Source organism: Mirounga angustirostris, unplaced genomic scaffold, assembly GCF_029215605.1.
Source record: "Mirounga angustirostris isolate CCGP_5_RB_7025 unplaced genomic scaffold, mMirAng1.0.hap1 SCAF_7, whole genome shotgun sequence".
Taxonomy (NCBI): domain Eukaryota; kingdom Metazoa; phylum Chordata; class Mammalia; order Carnivora; family Phocidae; genus Mirounga; species Mirounga angustirostris.
Genome location: NW_026991715.1, coordinates 140,692,794 through 140,712,436, shown reverse-complemented (window position 1 = coordinate 140,712,436; position 19,643 = coordinate 140,692,794). Strand labels below are relative to the sequence as shown.

Below are 19,643 nucleotides of genomic sequence, written 5' to 3'. Positions count from 1 at the left end.
GGCACTAGGAAAAGTCCAAACATCTGATAAACCCACGGTTGGCCTTCCAGACTGGTAATCCACCTGGCCAGGAGAGCAGTGATAAACTTGAGATACCAACTCAGAAGAAATGAACACAGTCTCTAGAGTCCGACAAGATGCAATCCCATGTGTTAGCCATGTGACTTGACCAGTTACTTCACTTCTCTAAGCCACAGGTTGGTCGACTCTAGATGGGATTCACAATAGCTCCTAACAAGCGGAAAATCCCATGAGATGATGTACATAAAGGGATTAGCACAGCAGAGGGCACCAAATAAGCCTCTCATAAATGTCCTATTAGTACTGTTGTTAGTTTTAGAGGTTTATAGCTTCTAGATAAATCCAAGGTAGCTTTCAGGTGCATCAGTGAATCAGCGGTCCTTTGCCGATATCCTCTGGTGCACCCCCCTCCGCCCTGAAATCACGGCTTTGGGTAAGGCAGCGGTGGGAATCCCACTGGCAGCCAGGGGCCAACTTTAGCCGCCTCGGCCTCACAGCATGCCAGGACCACAACTGAATCATGAGGAATTCCATCAACATGGATCTTCAACAAGCCGTGATCTCTGAAGCAAAGAAATCCCTACCATACTCAAGTTTCTTATCATTCATCTGAATGAACCGAGCTGGTGAGTAAGTACTTGGCAGAGATCCCTTACCAGCTGAATGGCTTTGTCCCCCGAGGAGCAGGTCCAAGGCTTGGTAACAATGTCATCACTGAAGCCTCATTACCAACCTATCCAGCGCAGATTTCTATCATGAACTGTATGTCCAGAGTCCTTAATCCCACATCACAGTCAGCTAATGCCCAACAAATGATCCAAATGAACTTTGCATCAACGGGCAGTGGTACGGACTCTTGTTCTAACAAATTATCCCATCTGGAGTCCTGAGAGTCTTTTTGCTTAAATGATTCCCAATCAACAAACAAAAACATGCAGGACACTAAAATTTCATCTAGAAAGAGGTCTTGTTTATGGCACTTTCCACATTAGAAAGCAACAAAGTCAATAGAAAACCAGATTATTTTTCTGTTTGGTCCTCCTGCTAGTGGGGGAGAAAAGGTGAGGAGGAACATGAGAAGAATGCCTACCCTGATGTACACTTTAAATATCTTACAATTTTATATGCCGATTATACCTCAGTAAAGCAGAACCTAAAAAAAAGAAAACAACTCACACCTAAACCACAGATTAAATCCAGGAACTTTTTTTTTTTTTTTAAGTAGGCTCCACGCCCAACATCTGGCTTGAACTCATGACCCTGAGATCCAGAGTTGCATGCTCTCCTGACTGAACCAGCCAGGTGCCCCTAAATCCAGGAACTTTAAGATGAACCCAACTTAATTTCCCTCCTGCCTGAAGGTGTGGTGTGAACTTAGAAGTATTCTTCCATTTATTTTAAAGTTCAGCCTGCTGATTCAACTGCCCTTACCAAGCGTTCAGTGATTCATTGCTGTAGCTTGCAAAAAACAACATGGTAGGTGAAAATTAAACCAAAAGAAAAAATCACATACTTACTCATCAAAATAGGGAGAAGCGGAAAAGAAAGGAGGGTGTGGAGTTTGTTGGTAAAGGTTCACTTACCCCTTGCAAGAGGCTGCCTCGTGCATTAACAGGGTTGGTGACCCAAGTGCTTGGTAATGAATGAAAAGAATCAAGTGGCTAGAGGTCCAGAGAGCAGAGTACTAATCCTGGCCTCTTCTGGCTTTCTTCCATCTCAAATCTACACATCTGTCTCCTGGTGTTCTGTGATGGAGTTTGTCTTACTGCCTATTCCTTTGCCTTTTAGGACAAATGGAAGCTCACAGTTAAGAAGGCCTAGAAAAAAATAACTTTATAGCCTACTGTATAAATGTACAGACATAAAATAAATATATTTTATTTATTTTTCATGAATGCCAGAGAAATCAATTGTGGAATAAATATAACTATAAATCTAGCTGTCTAACATGACTATGCAAATTATAGTAAATTTAACAAATTTACTGTAATAAATTTGGAGATTAAAATTTAAAAATCGGATGAAGGCTTCATTCACAGCCACGCACACATACCCCTAAAAAATACGTTACAGGAAATTATGTTAGTGGTACTCATTTTACTTAGAAAACAGAAAACTGAAATACAAAAAGGTAGAATTTTACGGAATCAAGTCAATCTTCTATATCAGGCCTTCTCAGTCTTCGTTCCACTGACATTGGGACTGAATCAGTCTACGTGTGGGGCACTGTCCTGTGCATCCCAGGATCTTCAGCAGGATCCCTCACGTCCACCCACTAGTTCCAGCAGTACCCTCCCTACGTCAATGGTAACAACCAAAAATGTCTCCAGACATTGCTAAATGTCCCCGGGGAGGGAACATTGTCCAGTTGAAAGCCACTCTTCCATATAAAATTCAAATCCCACCAGTAATGATCCACCAAACCCTTAGCATCATTCAGACTACACAAGTCATGACAAAGAATAGATCTGCTGATATAACCATGCTAGCGTTTTCTTTTTTGTGCTAGCACTTTTTTTTTTTTAAGATTTTATTTGTTTATTTGACAGAGAGAGCGAGAGCAGGAACACAAACAGGGAGAGTGGGAGAGGGAGAAGCAGGCTCCTCGCCGAGCAGGGAGCCCAATGTGGGGCTCGATCCCAGGACCCTGGGATCATGACCCGAGCCGAAGGCAGATGCTTAACCGACTGAGCCACCCAGGCGTCCCTGTGCTAGCACTTTTTAAACTGTAAAATCCATATTCATTAGGAATAGAAAACATTAGCAACCAACATATCACCACCTTAACTGAATTACAGATTTGCACAGGTCACTTAAATGTAAACCATTAGTTAACTAGTAAAAATCTCACATCAGTAGGAAGAGGGCCGATTTCCAAAATGGTAGTTTCTTAAAATCTTATCACTTGCTGTGAACCTAAAAATGTCTTTATAAAAAAAAGATTTAGCCCTCAACTTAAATGAAGTGGCACTTTTATCCATCTCTGCAGAGGAAGATGTGAACACTCCAGATGCTGAAGGAGGGCGGGACAGCTGAATGCCACAGCTGCAGGGCAGACAGAAGCCATCAGCAATGCACATGACAAGCAAGAGCTGCAAACTGCACACAGATTCCAAAGCAAACATGCCTTCTCACAACAGCACTTCATGGGAATCTGGAGTTTATCAGAAACATACAAAAGCCAAGAAAAATGGCTTAGGAAATTCAGTGTGACCTCCGTCTTCAGTAGGAAATCTCCCCAGAAATCTACAAATTGCATAGGAACTCATCTTTGTACGTTCTCCCCAACAGAATGCCCGCAATACCATATCTCACTCAGGATGAACGCTCAGTGGCTGCCATCACAAGAACAATCAAGGCTGTGTTTCTGCTTTGATTACAGGAAAACTTCTATTCCTTGTTCTAGTCACTGGCAAAAGTAGGTAATTCTTCTTGGTCTTGTGTTACATGACTTTGGTCTGCTCTCTATGGAGATGCAAATACACATTCCTAAAGATTTCGACACAGATTCTATCTTCACCTCCTTCTACACAAACTACTAGCATTACCTCCAAATGAATTCAAGTTCCAAAGAGCTAGGTATCTTTGGGTCCAAATTCTAGCTCTACCAATTCCCAGCTGTGTGAATTTGGGCAAATTACTTAGCTTCTTTGGGGCTCTATTCTTATACATAAAAGAGATGAGAATGATACCAACAGCATAGGATTATTGGCAGATTTGGGGCACCTTGATTTCAGCTCAGGTTGTGATCTCTGGGTCATAAGATCGAGTCCCGTGTCGGGCTCTGTGCTGAGCATGAAGCCTGCTTGAGCTTCTCCTTCTCCCTCTGCTCCTCCCCATCCCAGGCTTGCTCTCTGTCTCACGCTCCAAAAAAAAAAAAAAAAAAAAAAAGGGATTATTGGGCAGATTAAATGAATTAATCCATATAAAGAATTTAGCAGTCCCCACCAAGTGATCAATACATTCTCACAAGTTAAACTGGATAACAGAGGGCAGATGGCACAGAGGCTGAAAAGACTGCATTGTGGCTTAGCTATCACCCTGAGCTCCATTTATTCAAAACATTACCAAAATCCCACATTGTGTCAAATCCTAAGTATACGTCATATTTCTTGGACAAATAAATTATTGACTTGAGTTGGAGAACACTGCTAGAACATCATTTTTTTTTTAAAGAAAATTTTGTCCTAAACTGGGCTGTGCTAAAGACAGGATGTACCATCTTTCAAAAAGAAGTTGCCACAATTCTGCTTTCCTAGAAGGAATAGCTAACTCAACTTCATCAAACATTTTATAATAACGTCTTGTTCTTCTGAAGGTATCCTATTTCCCTGTTCCACGTGCACAAGCCAACTGTAAAGATTCACATTTAGGGACCTAGAGAAGGTTGAAGAGTCCATGAGGATTTTAAGAGACTTGAAGGACACAACCTAAGTTACATTTCTGACCCCATCATTTGGGGGTAGGTCTTGGGTAAAGTAACCTAGTTCTCTGTGCCTCAGGGTAAAAAGAATCTACTTGATATCACAAAGATAACAGGCGAATAAGGACAGAGTTACATTCCCACGGACAGCCCTCTGAACTCCCTGGGATTTTGCAATTTCAGAGGCACATTTTCTTAATATTGCCTACAGTCCACTGAAGGCGGCCAACCTAGAACTATTTTTGCTCCCCATTTTCACTTTTAGAACTGATGACTCATGCTTTAATTTTTTTATGATGGCAAAATACAGGAAAATAAAAACTATGGTGAAAAAAACAGATGCATAAGTTATCCTCCACAACATGGGCCAGGAGGCCCTGACTTGCTTACTTAGTCTCCAAAATACTGCACGGCAGCATCTTGTCCTGATTTTATAACCAAGAGCTCATTTTATCAGATGTATTTCTTCCAATATACACTCTGAAAAACAAGAGATTCCATCCTTCTATTGTATTTATTTACATATTATTTATATTCCATCGATATTTCTAGAAAAGATGCAGTGGCCTTCTCAAAGAGAATCTTAAGCGAACATGGTTTTAGAACCTAAAGTACAGTAACCTAACAGATCTGCCCAAAGGCAAGAAGGAAATTGTTGCAGCCAAAAAGCTACATTACCAAGAGAAACATCAAAATTTCAGTGGTTCTCAAGGTCTGAAAAACTTAGTGCTAGAATTTACAGTATGCACGAGAATTCATATCCTTGAACTTGGCACCTACCTTTGAGAAAAGCCCTAAACAATGAAAATCTTAAGGAAATGCAGGACCTCTGATTAACAAAGCAGCATCCTGATGACCCCATCCTAACAAGCAAGTAACATGGGAAATCAGGTGCAGAGGCTGCTTTTCTAACCTTTACCTTCTTAGAAAACTGTAAGCAGTTCAGAAATACTGCCTACTGAAAACTTCTCAACAGCAAACAATTCATCTACTAGATGTGCACAAAACCCTTAGACAGCATGGCCTTGGGGAGATACTTCATTTCCCATACCCATGGCCGTGACTGCCTCTGTCTGGAACCACGATGCTAAACCTAACACGTGTGCGCATGTATGCACGTGTGCATGTGTGTATACACACGCACGCATTATATATATGGATGCGCACACACAGTGCACGTCACGCAGGTGAGTGCACACGTGTGTACATGCATGTAACACACGGGTGTCGTGCACATGTGTGATCACACTGTTACATGTGTGTGTTGTGCATGTGTGTATAGGCACATACTACATATAAGGCTACATTGTGCACGTGTTACACAAGTGAGCATTGTGCACACGTGTGCACACGACATAGACAAGCACCTATGTGCACGCATACACATCGATTTATCTCATACATATAAAGCAGTTGAAGCAAAAAAAGTCTCTTACATTCGTAAGCACAGCTCACCTACTTGTTGCTGAAACATCCTCCTACTCTATACACATTCTTGGTGGAACAAACAAGAGCAAGTGGACATTCTTCACGGAGGTATAAAGAAAATTCTATGTGGAAAAATTCTTTGCTCTACAAGCCAGGTGGTGAGGAGAATACAGGGCATCTCCCTAGGGCTCAGGAAGCACTCTCAGCTCATATTTTAACACAGGGAAAGAGGTAGCAAGGTCAAGGACCCAGGGTGGGGATGGGCAGGGCACAGTGGGCTGGCAGGGAGACCAGCAGGAGGTGTGAAGGCAGTTTGGACTGGGAGAGTTGGAGATGGCCCAATCCCTGATGATCAAGTGGCCCCTCATCTGGGGGTTAACAAAGTTAAAGAGTTCCTTTTCATAGGATTGGTCTCTTTTCTTCTTCTCCCCTGTGCCCAATAAACTATCTCTGTTTTCAAAGCACGGGACCAGAAGCAGTAAGAAGTAGGAAGAAGGAGCCCCTGCCCCCTAAGAAATAACTGGGGAAAACACTCCCCTTGCTTCCATACTGGGCTCGTCTTCACTGGAAACTCCTCCCAAACACCCAGGACCAGACGAGGGCAAGAATCCGAGGGACGTTCTTCCATCCCTGTGCCCTGACGTGGAGTTGAGTCTCAGGACTCGAGAGCGCAGCTCCTCGTGGAGTCACACGCCTTCAAGTGACAGCTGTCTGGGCTGCCTGGCCTCGCTTCTCCAGCCACACCCTCCACCTGGAAATTCTCTCACTGCTGCCACCACTATAGGTCTGACTCAACTCAGGACTCAAGTAAGGACACTCTCGATGGCCTTAGCCGTCTTGGCTTACATCAAAGAAATCCCCTTTCCATTCCGTCCTGCGGAGATACTGGGGGATGGCAGGAATATCTTGTTGCAGTTTTCAGCATCCCAAGAAGGCCTAGCTCCCATCATTAAAAGAATGAAATGTGGGTGGGAAAAAGCAGATGCAAACCTGTATTAAATGACAACAGTATATACTATAAAAGGGGTAGTGTTATTTTCATCTAGCACTCAACACTCACTTCAAAGTCAAATCTTTCCGTGAAAGATTTCATGGGGTAAAAAATAAGAATAAGCTTTCAAGTAAACACACACACACACAGTATTGTGGGTTCCCTAAATCCCTACAGTTAGAACCACCACCATCCTGTCACTGCTGTGGTCCAGGGTTAACACACAAGGATATTTACAATACAAAAGAATGAGAATTAGGGGCGCCTGGGTGGCTCAGTCGTTAAGCATCTGCCTTCAGCTCAGGTCATGATCCTAGAGTCCTGGGATCGAGCCCCACATCAGACTCTCTGCTCAGCAGAAAGCCTGCTTCACCCTCTCCCACTCCCCCTGCTTGTGTTCCCTCTCTTGCTGTGTTTCTCTCTGTCAAATAAATAAATAAAATCTTTAAAAAAAAAAAAAAAAAAGAGAATTAAAAGAAAAATCCATGAACAGTTCCCCAAACAAATGGCCAATGGTCCCCCAGGCAAGGTAAAGCCAGGTCCCTTGTGTGCACTTCGGCGACTTGAACGAACATCAGCACCCACGCAGGGATCTTCTGAGGGCCTGATGTGAATCACCAGCCCTGCTTGTAATCAGCTGAGACCATCTCTCTCCCCTGCAGCTCAGAGGACAACCTGACAGTGGACACAAGTCTAGTATTATGTGATAACTTCCTTCGTGAAATAATGCATGTCAATAAGATTCTAGTTAGAAGCCACAAAATCCCTGCCGTCCTAAACACATCAGGACAGGGCGTCTCGGCTGTGCCTTGTACAGAAGCTGCAGGGACACCTCTCATAAAACTTTCACTGCCAAATAATCTCACTAAAAATGTGCAAACTCTTTGATCAAACATCTCCACTCCCAGGCAATTTATTCTCAAGAAATAATCAGACGAGCATACCATGATCTAGGTATAAGAACGTTCATGTGCTGTTTTCTATAAAGGCAAACAACCAGAAGCAACCTAAAATGGTCATATAAATGATGATATATGTGCAGGAGGAATGGGCAGGGTCACTCTTAGACTCAGACACCTAGGACTCCTACCTTGGGCTGTAGGCTCCAGAGTGTGCCCTGCACATCACAAAGACAAAAAAAAAAAAAAAAGGGTAGTAAATAAAAAGAAGTTACTCAAAGAATGAATCATGGACTTTGGTGGAAAATGTTATTTTGAGGGGTGCCTGCGTGGCTCAGTCGGTTAAGTGTCTGCCTTCAGCTCAGGTCATGATCCCAGTGTCTCAGGATCGAGCCCCGCATCGGGCTCCCTGCTCACTGGGGAGCCTGCTTCTCCCTCTCCCTCTGCCTTTCCCCCAGCTTGTGTGCTCGGGCTCTCAAAACACTAAAATCTTAACAAAAACAAAAACAAAAAAACTGAAATTTCAAGAAAATATGTAAAACAGATTAAGGAAGTAAAAACATTTGTAAGACTAGGAAGGAAAAGATTCACATACATACATTACCCCAAACACATTTTTATGCAGATTATTTTGTGGCCAAGATGCATTAAGTTATAGTTTCATTTGAAAACAGATTTTTAATGAATTGTTTCCTTTATAACGTACACAGCATTGAAAAGTTTGAGGAACAGTGAAAATTCACAGTAATAATATGATTTATATAATTTAAAATATTTAGTACTTTCTGCAAAAATCAATGATCTAACACATGCAACCCTATTCTTTCTTTAATCTAAATATTGCTGTATGAGTGACATAAAGGGGATTAAGAGTATACTTATCGATGAGCAGTGAGCAATGTATAGTTGGTGATTCATTATACTGTATATACCTGAAATAGCACTATGTTAATTATACTTCGTTTTAAAAAAAGAAAAACAGTATTACCATAGGACTTTTTGTTGACAATGCCAATAACTACAGTCCTGCCTTACAAAGCAGGTCTTCAAACTGAAGTTCATTAAAAATCAAAGAACCACTAGGACTCAAGGTCTTTTACTTTGGTGTTACTGCCAATAAAACATGAATTGTGAAAATCTTGACTATAACCGTATAATTTTGTGATTTTGCTGAAATATGGGCAAGAGAAATGGATTTATGGAAAATATATTATGGACTATATGTCTATTACTCATGCAAACATCACTGGCCTATCAAAAGAATGGCCAGGCATGTGCAACCATAATTATCTTCATTTACCTTTGATATTCTGACTTCCAGCAATAAAAACCATAGCTTTACACAAATTTTTTGACTGTGTCCTAATGAAGGTAGATGTGTGAAGGTAGACAAAGACATTTTATGTACCAGTTTGTAAGCCTGATTTATAACTTCTAAATATTTAGATGTGTGATACGGCATCTGCATTTGTAGTCTTGCCCCTGACCTTGAAAATGACTCAGGCAACAAGTTTCTTGACATTTAAAGCTTTTCGCAATCAACTCTTAAACGGAAAATATTGTAGGTGTGCTTTTATAGAAACATATATACAGAGGTATGGAAAGCCCAAAACATTAAAAGTAGGATCGCGAAACATTAAAAGTAGGACCCAGGCTGTTTTTGTCTCTTCCTTATGGCATTTTCTAAACTTAGTACCTATTCTTTGCAGGATTAAGAAGAAATGAATTTAAGAATGACATGGCAAATAGTGCATTACTTTTGACATAGTAATGTCAATTATTAACAACATAGTAAATCTATGTTTATCAAAAGTTTTTTATTTATTTATTTTTTTTAAAGATTTTATTTATTCATTTGAGACACAGAGATACAGAGAGAGAGAGAGAGCATGAGCAGTGGGAGAGGCAGAGGGAGAGGAAGAAGCAGACTCCCCGCTGAGGCAGGAGCCCGATGTGGGACTCGATCCCAGGACCCTGGGATCATGACCTGAGCCGAAGGCAGACGCTTAACCATCTGAGCCACCCAGGCGCCCCTATCAAAAGTTTTTTAAAGCATAATTTAAGTATCTATGAGGCTAGTAAAACCAAAGAATAAAAGAGCTGCACACATGAGCATGTCATCTATAGATAAACTTCTTTTAAAGAGAATTTTAACACAGAAAAAGTAGACCTCGCAAACACAGGCTTTTGAAGAGATAAGTCTACCTCTCTCCATAATGTATACCATTGTCAATGGGTACTACTCACATGTTATTAAAGACCAAAAAAAAAAAAAAGACATTTAAAACAATTATGGAATTCTTTTTAGACCTGATGTTAGGTAACAGGCCATGTAAAAAAGCTTACATTCTACTCCAGCAACCCCGAAATCTTTTATCTTCACCTCTAAATGTCCAACACGTGGTAAAGATAAGCAAACCTACCCCAAAATGCAAAAATTCAACCCTGCCTACCTTTTCTTTGCTAATAACTGTTTTTTATTTTTATTTTTTAAATTCCACATGTAAAATGCTGTTATACAGAGACTATTTTAATCCTGAAGAGCAGATACTGAAGCTTGGGCGAAGGTAGAGGTATTGAACTTACAACTCCCGTGTGTTACCCCCAGGCCCAGGCTGAATTTCAACAGATGGGTCGTGACTTTGGCACAGAGCGCTAACACCTTTCCTGGTAACTGGCAGAGTCAGGTGATGGGATGTCACGTGACAAGAGATGCTAGATTTAAACTGGGGACTCGAGTTTCATACTTCAGACCTAGTGGACACATTTTCCAAAAAGCTCTAGGCCAGGCAGCAAGATGTTTTAATCGAGGAATGCTCTTTGAGAAATGTTCAGCTCTGCTGTTGGTGATCATGCTGCGAGCACCAAGCAACTAACAAGTAAAACACAACCAGTGTGGAGAAACCCTGGGAAAGCGGACAGAATCGAGTTGAGAGAAAAGATTCTATCAGAAAACCTCAAAGAGAAACCCTGCGATAACGGATAGCCAAAGCTGGGGAAACAAACGAGTACTATAAACACATCTCAAAAAGTGAGTCTCCTCAGTGTCTTATTACATAAATCTTCCCACCATAGTCATGAGGTCAGGGCCGGCAGCTTTAGAAACCACATTTCACAAGGAAACAGAAGGTATGTCTTTCTAAAGTAAAAAGCAAACCAGATAAAAATTAATGGCTGAACATTAAGGGATGAACATTTGCCTACCAGGTTTCAATGTTTCTGAGTGTGGGTGTTTGTTTCCCCAAGCTCCCACACTGTTTAACTCAAAAATCATTTATGAACTACCTACTGTAAACAGCACTTCAAAGAGCCCAGAAACAATGATAAAAGCATAAGGCAAATGACATCAACAGGACAGAAAAGAATGGCAGGGAGGAGTACAGAGAATCTGGAGACACAGGTATGCATTTGAATCCTGATTATCACCTTCTAACTGCGTGACACTTAGCTACTTACTTAACCTCTCTGTGTCTCACTTTCTTCATCCATGGGGACTTAATCCAAGAGCTGTCAAACGAATTAAAGGAGCTACTGAATGTCAAGTACTCAGGAACATGCCTGGCACGTAGAGCCCTCAATAAACCTTAGTGATATTGATTACTGACCTCAAAGAATTGTAAAATGCTTCACAATCAAGGAAAAAAACATTATAAGCATCACCCCTCCCACCATAAAAAGATCCCTACTTAAGGGGAAAATAAAGGCTATACAAGGAGGGAATCCCATCCTTACCGACCTCTCCGTGCAAATGAGGTGATAAAACTAATAAATAGGATATTTAACCTCTCGAGGCTCTGTTTATTCATTTGAGAGGGGGGAAAAAGAAAAAGATATGTAAAGCCTCTAGCTAACCAGGGTAAATTCCTAACAAGACCAGGACAGAAAGAAGAGGAACCAAGTTCACAGGAAAGAAAGAAAGGTGGGGTCACCGTAAACTAGACCAGTCAGGGATGGCTTCAGAAAAGGAGCTAGCCAGGCAGGACATCCGATCAGCAGAGCGGACGGGTGCACAAAAGCATGGAGTAGGACCAGTAAGAGATCCTCTGGAGTAGCATTCACATGGGAAAAAAGAGTAAAGAGTTGCAAGATCAGAGGGCCTGGAAAATCAGACTAAGGAATGTGAGTTTGATTTTATTAGCAATACGGACATGCTTCAGACAGAATTCTGGAAAGGTAAAATGTGCCAGAGTGTACTGGGTGAAAGGGAGAAAATTAATAAATGCACAAGAAATGATACTGGGGAACAGCTCTAAGGCCAAGGTCTCTCTGCACCACTGAATACTGGAATTCCATTCACCATCAAGAGCCACTCGCTCTTAGTTACTATAACTAATCTCTTATTACCCACCTACCATGTGCCAAATAAATCTTATCTCAAATTCTAATAATCACGCAAGGTGGACACGATTATGCCCACAGAAATAAAGCCCAGGAAGGTCAGAAAACCCAAGATCCCACAGGGGAGAGGGGTGTAGCCGGGTTTCCAAAAGCCACATCTTTTCTACTTTTAAGGATGAGGCTCTTTTCATTCCAACTAGGGGCATTTAGGCACGGAGAAGTACTGTCAAGCTTAATACAGAGGTCACTGGTTGCTCATTCTTGAATGTTCCCTGCAGGGGACATGAAAATGTTATGTAGCAGTTATTCTGAATGCAACATTTTGAAACCCATTAATAAGGTATCCCTAACAGAGAGAAAAAGGGGATCAAGAGTACACTTAATCACAATGAGCACCGAGTAACACAGAGGATTGTTGAATCACATTGTACGCCTGAAACTAATAACACCGTATGTTAATTATACTTCAATAAAAAATAAAGTTACAAATGAAAAAAAAAAAGTATCCTATTTCCTACCAATTTCAAGAGATGAAGCATATTCGAGGCTCAGGTCCTTAAAGGTGACCCCGCTCAAAGTCAGCAGAACCAGAGAAGCAAACATTGCTCTCTCCTGCCTCCACGCTGGTTAAAGAGTGAAGGCCCAGCCCACGCTGGTTTGTGCCTGATTTGAGAGGTGAGAACAGGAGGCCACATGATCTGGGGAGAGCAGCCCTTCCCCGCCAGCAGGGAGATCAGGGCTCCCTGCTGGCAACAACTGTCCGGCTTGCAGCTGCTCCCGGGGGCTCTGCTGTCCCCAAACTGGCAGGGGCCTAAAAATGAATATTTGACAATAGAAATCTATATAGAGTGTGCAGAAAAGGCAAGGCACTGTAACTCCACTGTGAGAAAAGAAGATACCAGCAAATGGTCTGATTCTATTTCATAGCTGTCAAAGGGATCATCTTCAGGACGTGGTGGAACAAGGAAGTCCTTGAGAGAGGATTTGGGGAGGAGGGATGGGGTGCCCCCAAAATAAGTCTTAATTCTTTTTTTTAATCAAGACAATAAATAAGTTCTAAAACCAAACCAAAATACCATGAAAAGGGGAGAAAAATAGGCTCAAGAACTCTTTCCAGCTTAAAAAGCTATTTGAACAGCTCCAGGTTAACCACCAAAACCAAGACACCTTCCCAGATTAAGCAGAAACAGGAAGAGGATTCCACTTAACACCTTGAGAGTGAACCAGGTTGTAAGAAATAGGTACAGCTGGAATGTTTTCATGAGCGATTTAAGTCTTAAGACGGTAATAACCTGCTTTCTATATTTGTATTTGTGATCATACTCGTGTACATTTTACATATTCTGAAAAATCAAAGCATTCATGTAAGCTCCATTAATAATCCTCAAAAGATCTTTTGTTTAAATAGCCAGTAGGCCACATCTATTCCTAAAATAGAAAACAGAAAAGTCAAGCTCATTTATGTGTTCAACTGGTGCTTACTGGCCCCTCCAGGACCCTCAGTGCTGTACTTGGCCCCAGGGACAGGGAAACAGCATCCACTTCAAAATATCAACAACATGTTTGCAAAATAGTCTTGCCACTTGGCTGAGCCTTTTCTGTTTGCTTTAAAAATAAAAAAAATGCTTCTGGTTATAAACATACCTCAACTTAGTTTCTGCCTACAGTAAACTTTTTAACAGCTTACCTCCAAATGCTGGAAAAAAAAAAAAAAAAACAAGTTTTCCCAGAAGCGTGCACACAATTTAACTGAGAAGCCACAAAAGTGTAAGGTCATGAAGGGACTGAAACTCTACTGGGGGGTGTGCAGAACTCAGTTTCTCCAATACCGGGGAACGTTTGGAAGTCAGTGGCCATCAGTGGATGGCACAAGCCTCCCAAGCATCTTAGTGGCCAGGAGAAAAAGGCCTGATGCTATTTAAAGCAGGCAAGTGCAGGCAAGAAGTCTGTGCTTACAACACGCACAGGAATTAATTCCACGAGGCAACCAACGCTCCATGAGCTAGCTCAGTGGTTCTCAACTGGGAGTGATTTTGCTCCCCGTGGCTCATTTGGCAATGTCCCCAGACATCTTGGTTGTCACAGCTTGGGGGCGCTACTCGCACCTGGTGGGCAGAGGCCAGGGATGGTGCTCAACATCCTACAATGCAAAGGACAGCCTCCCAACAACAAAGAATGAACTGACCCCAAATGTCAATGGCACCCAGTTTGAGAAACCCTGGCCCAGCTCTAAACAGCTACTCGTCACAAGAAATCCTCATTTTGTTATTATCTGGCCATACGCACATAAAGCTAAGACATGCAACATCTTGTTTATTTATTTATTTTTTTCCAATTGCTAGTGTTCGCTTCAAGCTGTTGTCCAACAAGCAACAAGTCACTATGCCTAAATCACAATGAAAAAAGTTAGCAAAGACACCGGTTACCAGGACACTACTTACTGCTGAGCCCCTACGGTTTTGGAAACGTTATCACTGCCACACTTACTGTTTCTACTCTAGCAGGACATCACATGATTTTCTTTACTGGATAATTTATCAAAATTTAACAAAAGGACGGTCTAAGACACCAACAGAGAGAGACAGGATCTAGGTTACAAGTTTGTCTCCAATTAATACAGCACTATGTTGCCTCTCTGGCCTTGACGGCCTCCCAAAGTGATTTAACAATCAGGGATGGAACTTTGAAGGTTGGTTAGAAATATTATAATACAAATACATCACGAGATTAAAAGCATAACTTTAAATAAATGAAAATTTCCCAAAAGTACACGTCACCAGCAACAGAGAAAAAAGGGCTCTGGATTTTATAATAAGCTCCCCAAGGTTAGGCAAGTGACTTAAGGTCTTTAGGTTAAGATTGATCATCTAGGAAATGAAGGGGTGTAAATGATCGCCAAAGGCCACCTTCAATATTATATACTAATCACTGAAATAAAATACAACAACCAGGTCTCCTTACACCGAGCCAAAGTATGGTGTAAGGAAAAAAGTATTTCAAGGAGAGAACCTGAGGGCAGATTACAGCTGTCGCACGTTGTCCTGCAGTTCCCCCCACTTGCACTAGGGGCCAGAGTTCTTCCCAAGGGGAAGCCACAAGCCCCCTCCCTCCGAGGTCCACAGACAGGCTTCAAGGGGACCGAAACCCCAACAAACCGAACACAAATCCTAGGTCTCAAGAACTTTCCCAAGGGACCCATAACACAAAAACAGAACCAAAAAAAGTTACGAATTAGTGTCCTGCCGGCAGAGACTAGGTTTTCTTACAGATGAAAGCAATTAAACACAGTCCATTGGTCCTTCAAAGTTGGTTAACCTGCAACTCCTGTAAAAAGTTCTGGTGCTTTCTTCCAGTCATGAAAACACAGGTCTAGGAGTTTAAAAAAAAAAAAAAAATGCTATAGTCTCAACCATAGATTTCTTTAAAAGTAAAAATATGAACTAATGAATGATTAATTCCTTTCTAGCCTGCCTCTCACAGCAAATGTGGGTATCACATATCCACTTTTGATAAAAGTGGACACTGACACAAGAATACATCACTTTGGCCATTAAAAATAGTTGTCTGAGAATACAGTAAGCATCCAGAAGCCTGAATAACTTGAAATATTATATCCCATTAAGTCTGATAAAGCAAGTTGGCGAACAGAGGCAAACCCTCACCAATGTAATTTGCTAGAAGATTCCAAAACTGTCCTGGATTCACAAAACATCCCCTGGCTTTCAATGGAAGTCACAACAGACTCCCTTAAGTCAACTAAGTTTACTTTGAGCCCCTTCAAACCTCAAACTTAAACAGAATTTATTAAATAAACACAACCAAGAAAGGACAAGAAGCCAAGAAACCACTGTAACTCTCAATCACAGGGAAGGGGGGGGGAAAAAGGTTCTCAAGGCAAGGGTTTTCAAGTAACCGTGGTGTCCCGCCCTCAATGACCCTATATGGGGCATCGGTTTAATCTTTCAAAATAATCATTGTTTGCTCTAAACGATTTTCTTTAAATTCGAATTCAAAATCTGCCAAGGACCGTCAGCACAAGTACACGATCTTTTGGTCTCCCCCTCTGGAATGATCTCACACCCTGAGCGAGTACAGCTTGGGGAGAACTACAACCTAGACTCCAAAGGTCCCGCAGGCAGAGAACAGAGTCAATGATTAAACCCTCGCCTGCCTTCTCGCACTTCATTAACCGTCTCTTCTGGAAGGGTTTGCGCCCCTCTCACAGGAAGCCGGCACGTTCTGCAAAGGAAATACCAGAACAGAACTTTCTTGGAGAAAGGCACGTCCCCGTTGAACATTTTCCTGGGCTTCCCGCACCCAGGCAGTCGGGCCCCGTCGCCCCACCTCGCGCGGGGCGCCGCGGGGACATCCCGCGAGCCAGCCACCCACGCGGAAGGAGGCTCACCTTTCTCTACGTCCCGGAGCGCGGGACCAAACAAAACCTGCCTCGGCTTACTCATCCGGAGACTGCCCGGGGGGGGGGGGGGGGTGTTGGGGGGGGTGATTTCAGGCGACTCCCGGAAAGTTTCGCCCTCCCGGGCTTAGGGCAGGATCCCCAGCGAGCGCGCGGCGCGGCGGGCAGATCCCCCCCGGGGCGCCGGGGCCGGGTCCCGGCAGGGTCGCCGGCGCGAGCGCACTCACCTCGGGGAAGAAGTTGTCCATTGTTCCAGGGCGCTCCCCAACTTGCCCGAGTCCCGCGTCCGGCTCGCGGAAGTCAGCCCAGCAGACGGTCCGGGGAAACCATGCGTGTCACGGCGCGACTCCCAGGAACCCGAGCCCGCGGGGCTCCCCCGCTGCCATCGCCTTAACCCCTTCTCGTCTTTCGCACCTTTTGTTTGCCCAAACCCAAGTCTCTAACTCATCCGTCCAACGGCAGCCTTTGTCTCCCTGCCTCCAAGTTTCTTACTTCTGGGCGCAGCGCTCGCGCGCGGAGAACAGCTGGTGACACATTCTTCCCCCGGGCTGGGGGAGGGCGGCGGGGGTCTTAGGAGCGCGCCCCCTCTTTCTGCGCTCCGGCCGGAGGCGCTCTCCGCGACAGGGGACAGCGGCCACAAAGCGAGCCCGGAGTGGCTCTCCCCGCGCGAGCGCCGCCGCGGTGAGGGGTCGGGCGCCTGGGCTCAGCCGGCTCACCGCGGCTCCGAGACTTGCAGACGGGAGCACTCGCCCCGCCCACTCGCCGCGTCCCGCCCCGCCAGGAGCTGAGCCCCGCCCACCCGGCCGGCCCTCCCAGCTCTCCCGCCTCGCCCCACCCCTCCAGGAGCCCAGCCCAAAGCCAACCCCGCCCCGCGCTCCCGCAGGGCCGGCCCTGCCCACTCCGCCTGGGGCGGACGCGCGGGCTCCGCTGCTGAAGGGGAAGGCGAGGCTGGGGCTGCACCTCCTCCTGTCCCCGCCTCCCCACCCAGGAGTGGGCGGGGGAGTTGACTCTACCCTCTGGTGATTGAGACCAAATAGTCACCGGGGAGGAGGGGTTGGGTGATTCTTTTGTGCCTTTGATCTTCAGCGGACCCTGGAACGGGCTCAACACGGATCTCATTAATGCAGCTCGGCAGATGAGCGACCCCGGGGAGGGAAGCGCGGTCAGCCGAGCTGCCCCGGCTGTTGGGCCAGATCAAAGCGGGGAACGCAGGCTACTCAGAATTTCTGGAAGCTGCCTTCCCGTGTTGAGTTTCTCTCTTGCAGTCAGGTTAAAGATCGTTTTCCTAGCAGCAGGAAAATGCAGTTTTGTAACCTGGAAGAGGACAAGACCAGTTGCACGGTAAAAAAAAATGTATCCTTGTCCTAGACCTAAAGGAAGCAGGCAAAGGCAGGGGAGATGGATGAAGGATCAGACCCACCTGATAACTGCTTCCTCTAGGGCAGGTCCTCAAACTTGAGCATGCCCAGGAATCACCTGGGAATCTTGTCAAAATGCAGATTGGAATTCAGTGGGGGCATTTCCCACAAGCTTCCAGGTGCCCTCAAAGGGTGTCAGCTGGCCCTTCGCTGGTCTGCAAACTGCAGCCCGTCTGTAACAGGTAGAAAAACTGAGAGCCAAGGTTCAGGAACTTATGTAGCAATTTAAAAATGCCACAACAGCCCAAGCGAATGATCGGTGGACTCTTTGAACTGAGTATAAACCAGTTTTGGTGGTGTCAGACCGGGTGGTGAATCATACCTAGCACAGCAGGGCTCTACCACTGGTCTCTGGCAAATTGGAAACAAAAAGGACTGGTTCTTCACCACAAGTGGTGTGAGAAGCTCTCTCCAGGGGATTTGCCAACTGCTACTTATCCTTGAAAACCTAAGTCAGAAAGTCACATCTTCCAGGGGAAGCCTTTCCCAAAACGCCAGGCCACTCATCCAGCTTCCAGCCCCACCTAACCACCTGGTGTGCCTTATTCCTAAGACTGTTGAGGAAACTGTATGTTTTAAGGGTCTTTTTATTGGTGTCCTGTCTCTCCTTCAGTTGGGAGAACAGAAGCTCCTCAACAGGGGGAAGCTGTGCTTTAAAATGTGTACCCCCTGCCTGACTTACAGAATGAATGGATGAAGCATCCTTTTTTAATCCCTATGGGAAAATCCAAGAGTGTTTGAAACCCGAACCTCAGACAGTGCTCCAGCATAAATACCCTGATACCCACCCCACTTGCCTTTGGAAAGAGTCAAAGTATCAACTGATTAGTGATCACGTGATATGCTAGTGCCCTGGTTCACAGGTTGACATACTGGAGCCCTTGAAGCTTGTGTCCCGGGCTGCAAGGAAAATGAAGATGGAGCCAGGACCCAGGCATCAGCCAAAGTGCTTAGTCAAATGAGCCTTGCTGCCACCTGTGCTCAGATGCTGGCGCAAAACAATTACAGTCATTATGGCGTTAATCTGTACAGAACATCTCTCAGGAGAAATGACCAGCCCGCTTGTTTAGGCGAGGGTGTGGGTGTGGCTTGGTTCCCAGCATCCACCCAGCCATTCATGTATTGCGCGGCCTTGGCCATGTCATTTCAAAGTCACTTTCCAATACTGGCTCATCAGTTAACACGAATGTACCACACTAAAACAACGTGTTAACATTAGAGGAGACTGGGGCAAGCGGGACAGTGAGGGGACACTTCCTCTTCGATTGTTGTATAATCCTAAAGCTGCTCAAAAACAAAGTCTGTTAATTTTTTTTAAAGTCACTTCCCTGTTGATTAAGACGAGTTAGTTAATAATTACCCCCAACTTGACTCACTCTTATAAAGAACTGTGAGCCAGATCCAATACATAAAAGTTGAATTTTAGTGAACTATATTTCTTTAAAAAGTTTACACCACCTTATCAAAATCTCCTGAACCAGGTGTTAAAAAGAAAAAAAATATATGACTCAATCTCGGGGGGTGGGCTGGATGCCTAAATACATCGACATTTTAGTAAGCAGCCAAGTAGGCAATTCTGAGTTTGGGAATCACTGCTTCAGTTGTCAGAATTCATCAGATTTTCTGTATAAACACACATTCTCAAAAAGGTGTAAACTGTAGCAGTAAGTCTCTGCTGAACAGCCAAGTGCCTGTTATTTTAAAACGTGCT

At 44.0% G+C, this 19,643-nt stretch overlaps 1 protein-coding gene across 2 annotated transcripts in view; it reads right to left on the bottom strand.

Annotated features, from left to right (window-relative positions):
* Positions 1-17,259, bottom strand: part of MYO10 (myosin X) — a 213,118-nt gene extending 195,859 nt beyond the window's left edge. The window contains exon 1 of one of the 2 annotated variants that reach the window (XM_064596834.1): positions 16,742-17,259. In XM_064596834.1, the coding sequence (XP_064452904.1) occupies positions 16,742-16,762 (21 nt within the window). In that variant the 5' untranslated portion in view covers positions 16,763-17,259. The remainder of the gene's footprint in view (positions 1-16,741) is intronic. The other variant, XM_045863206.3, reaches the window with a different exon arrangement.
* Positions 17,260-19,643: the final 2,384 nt, after the last annotated feature.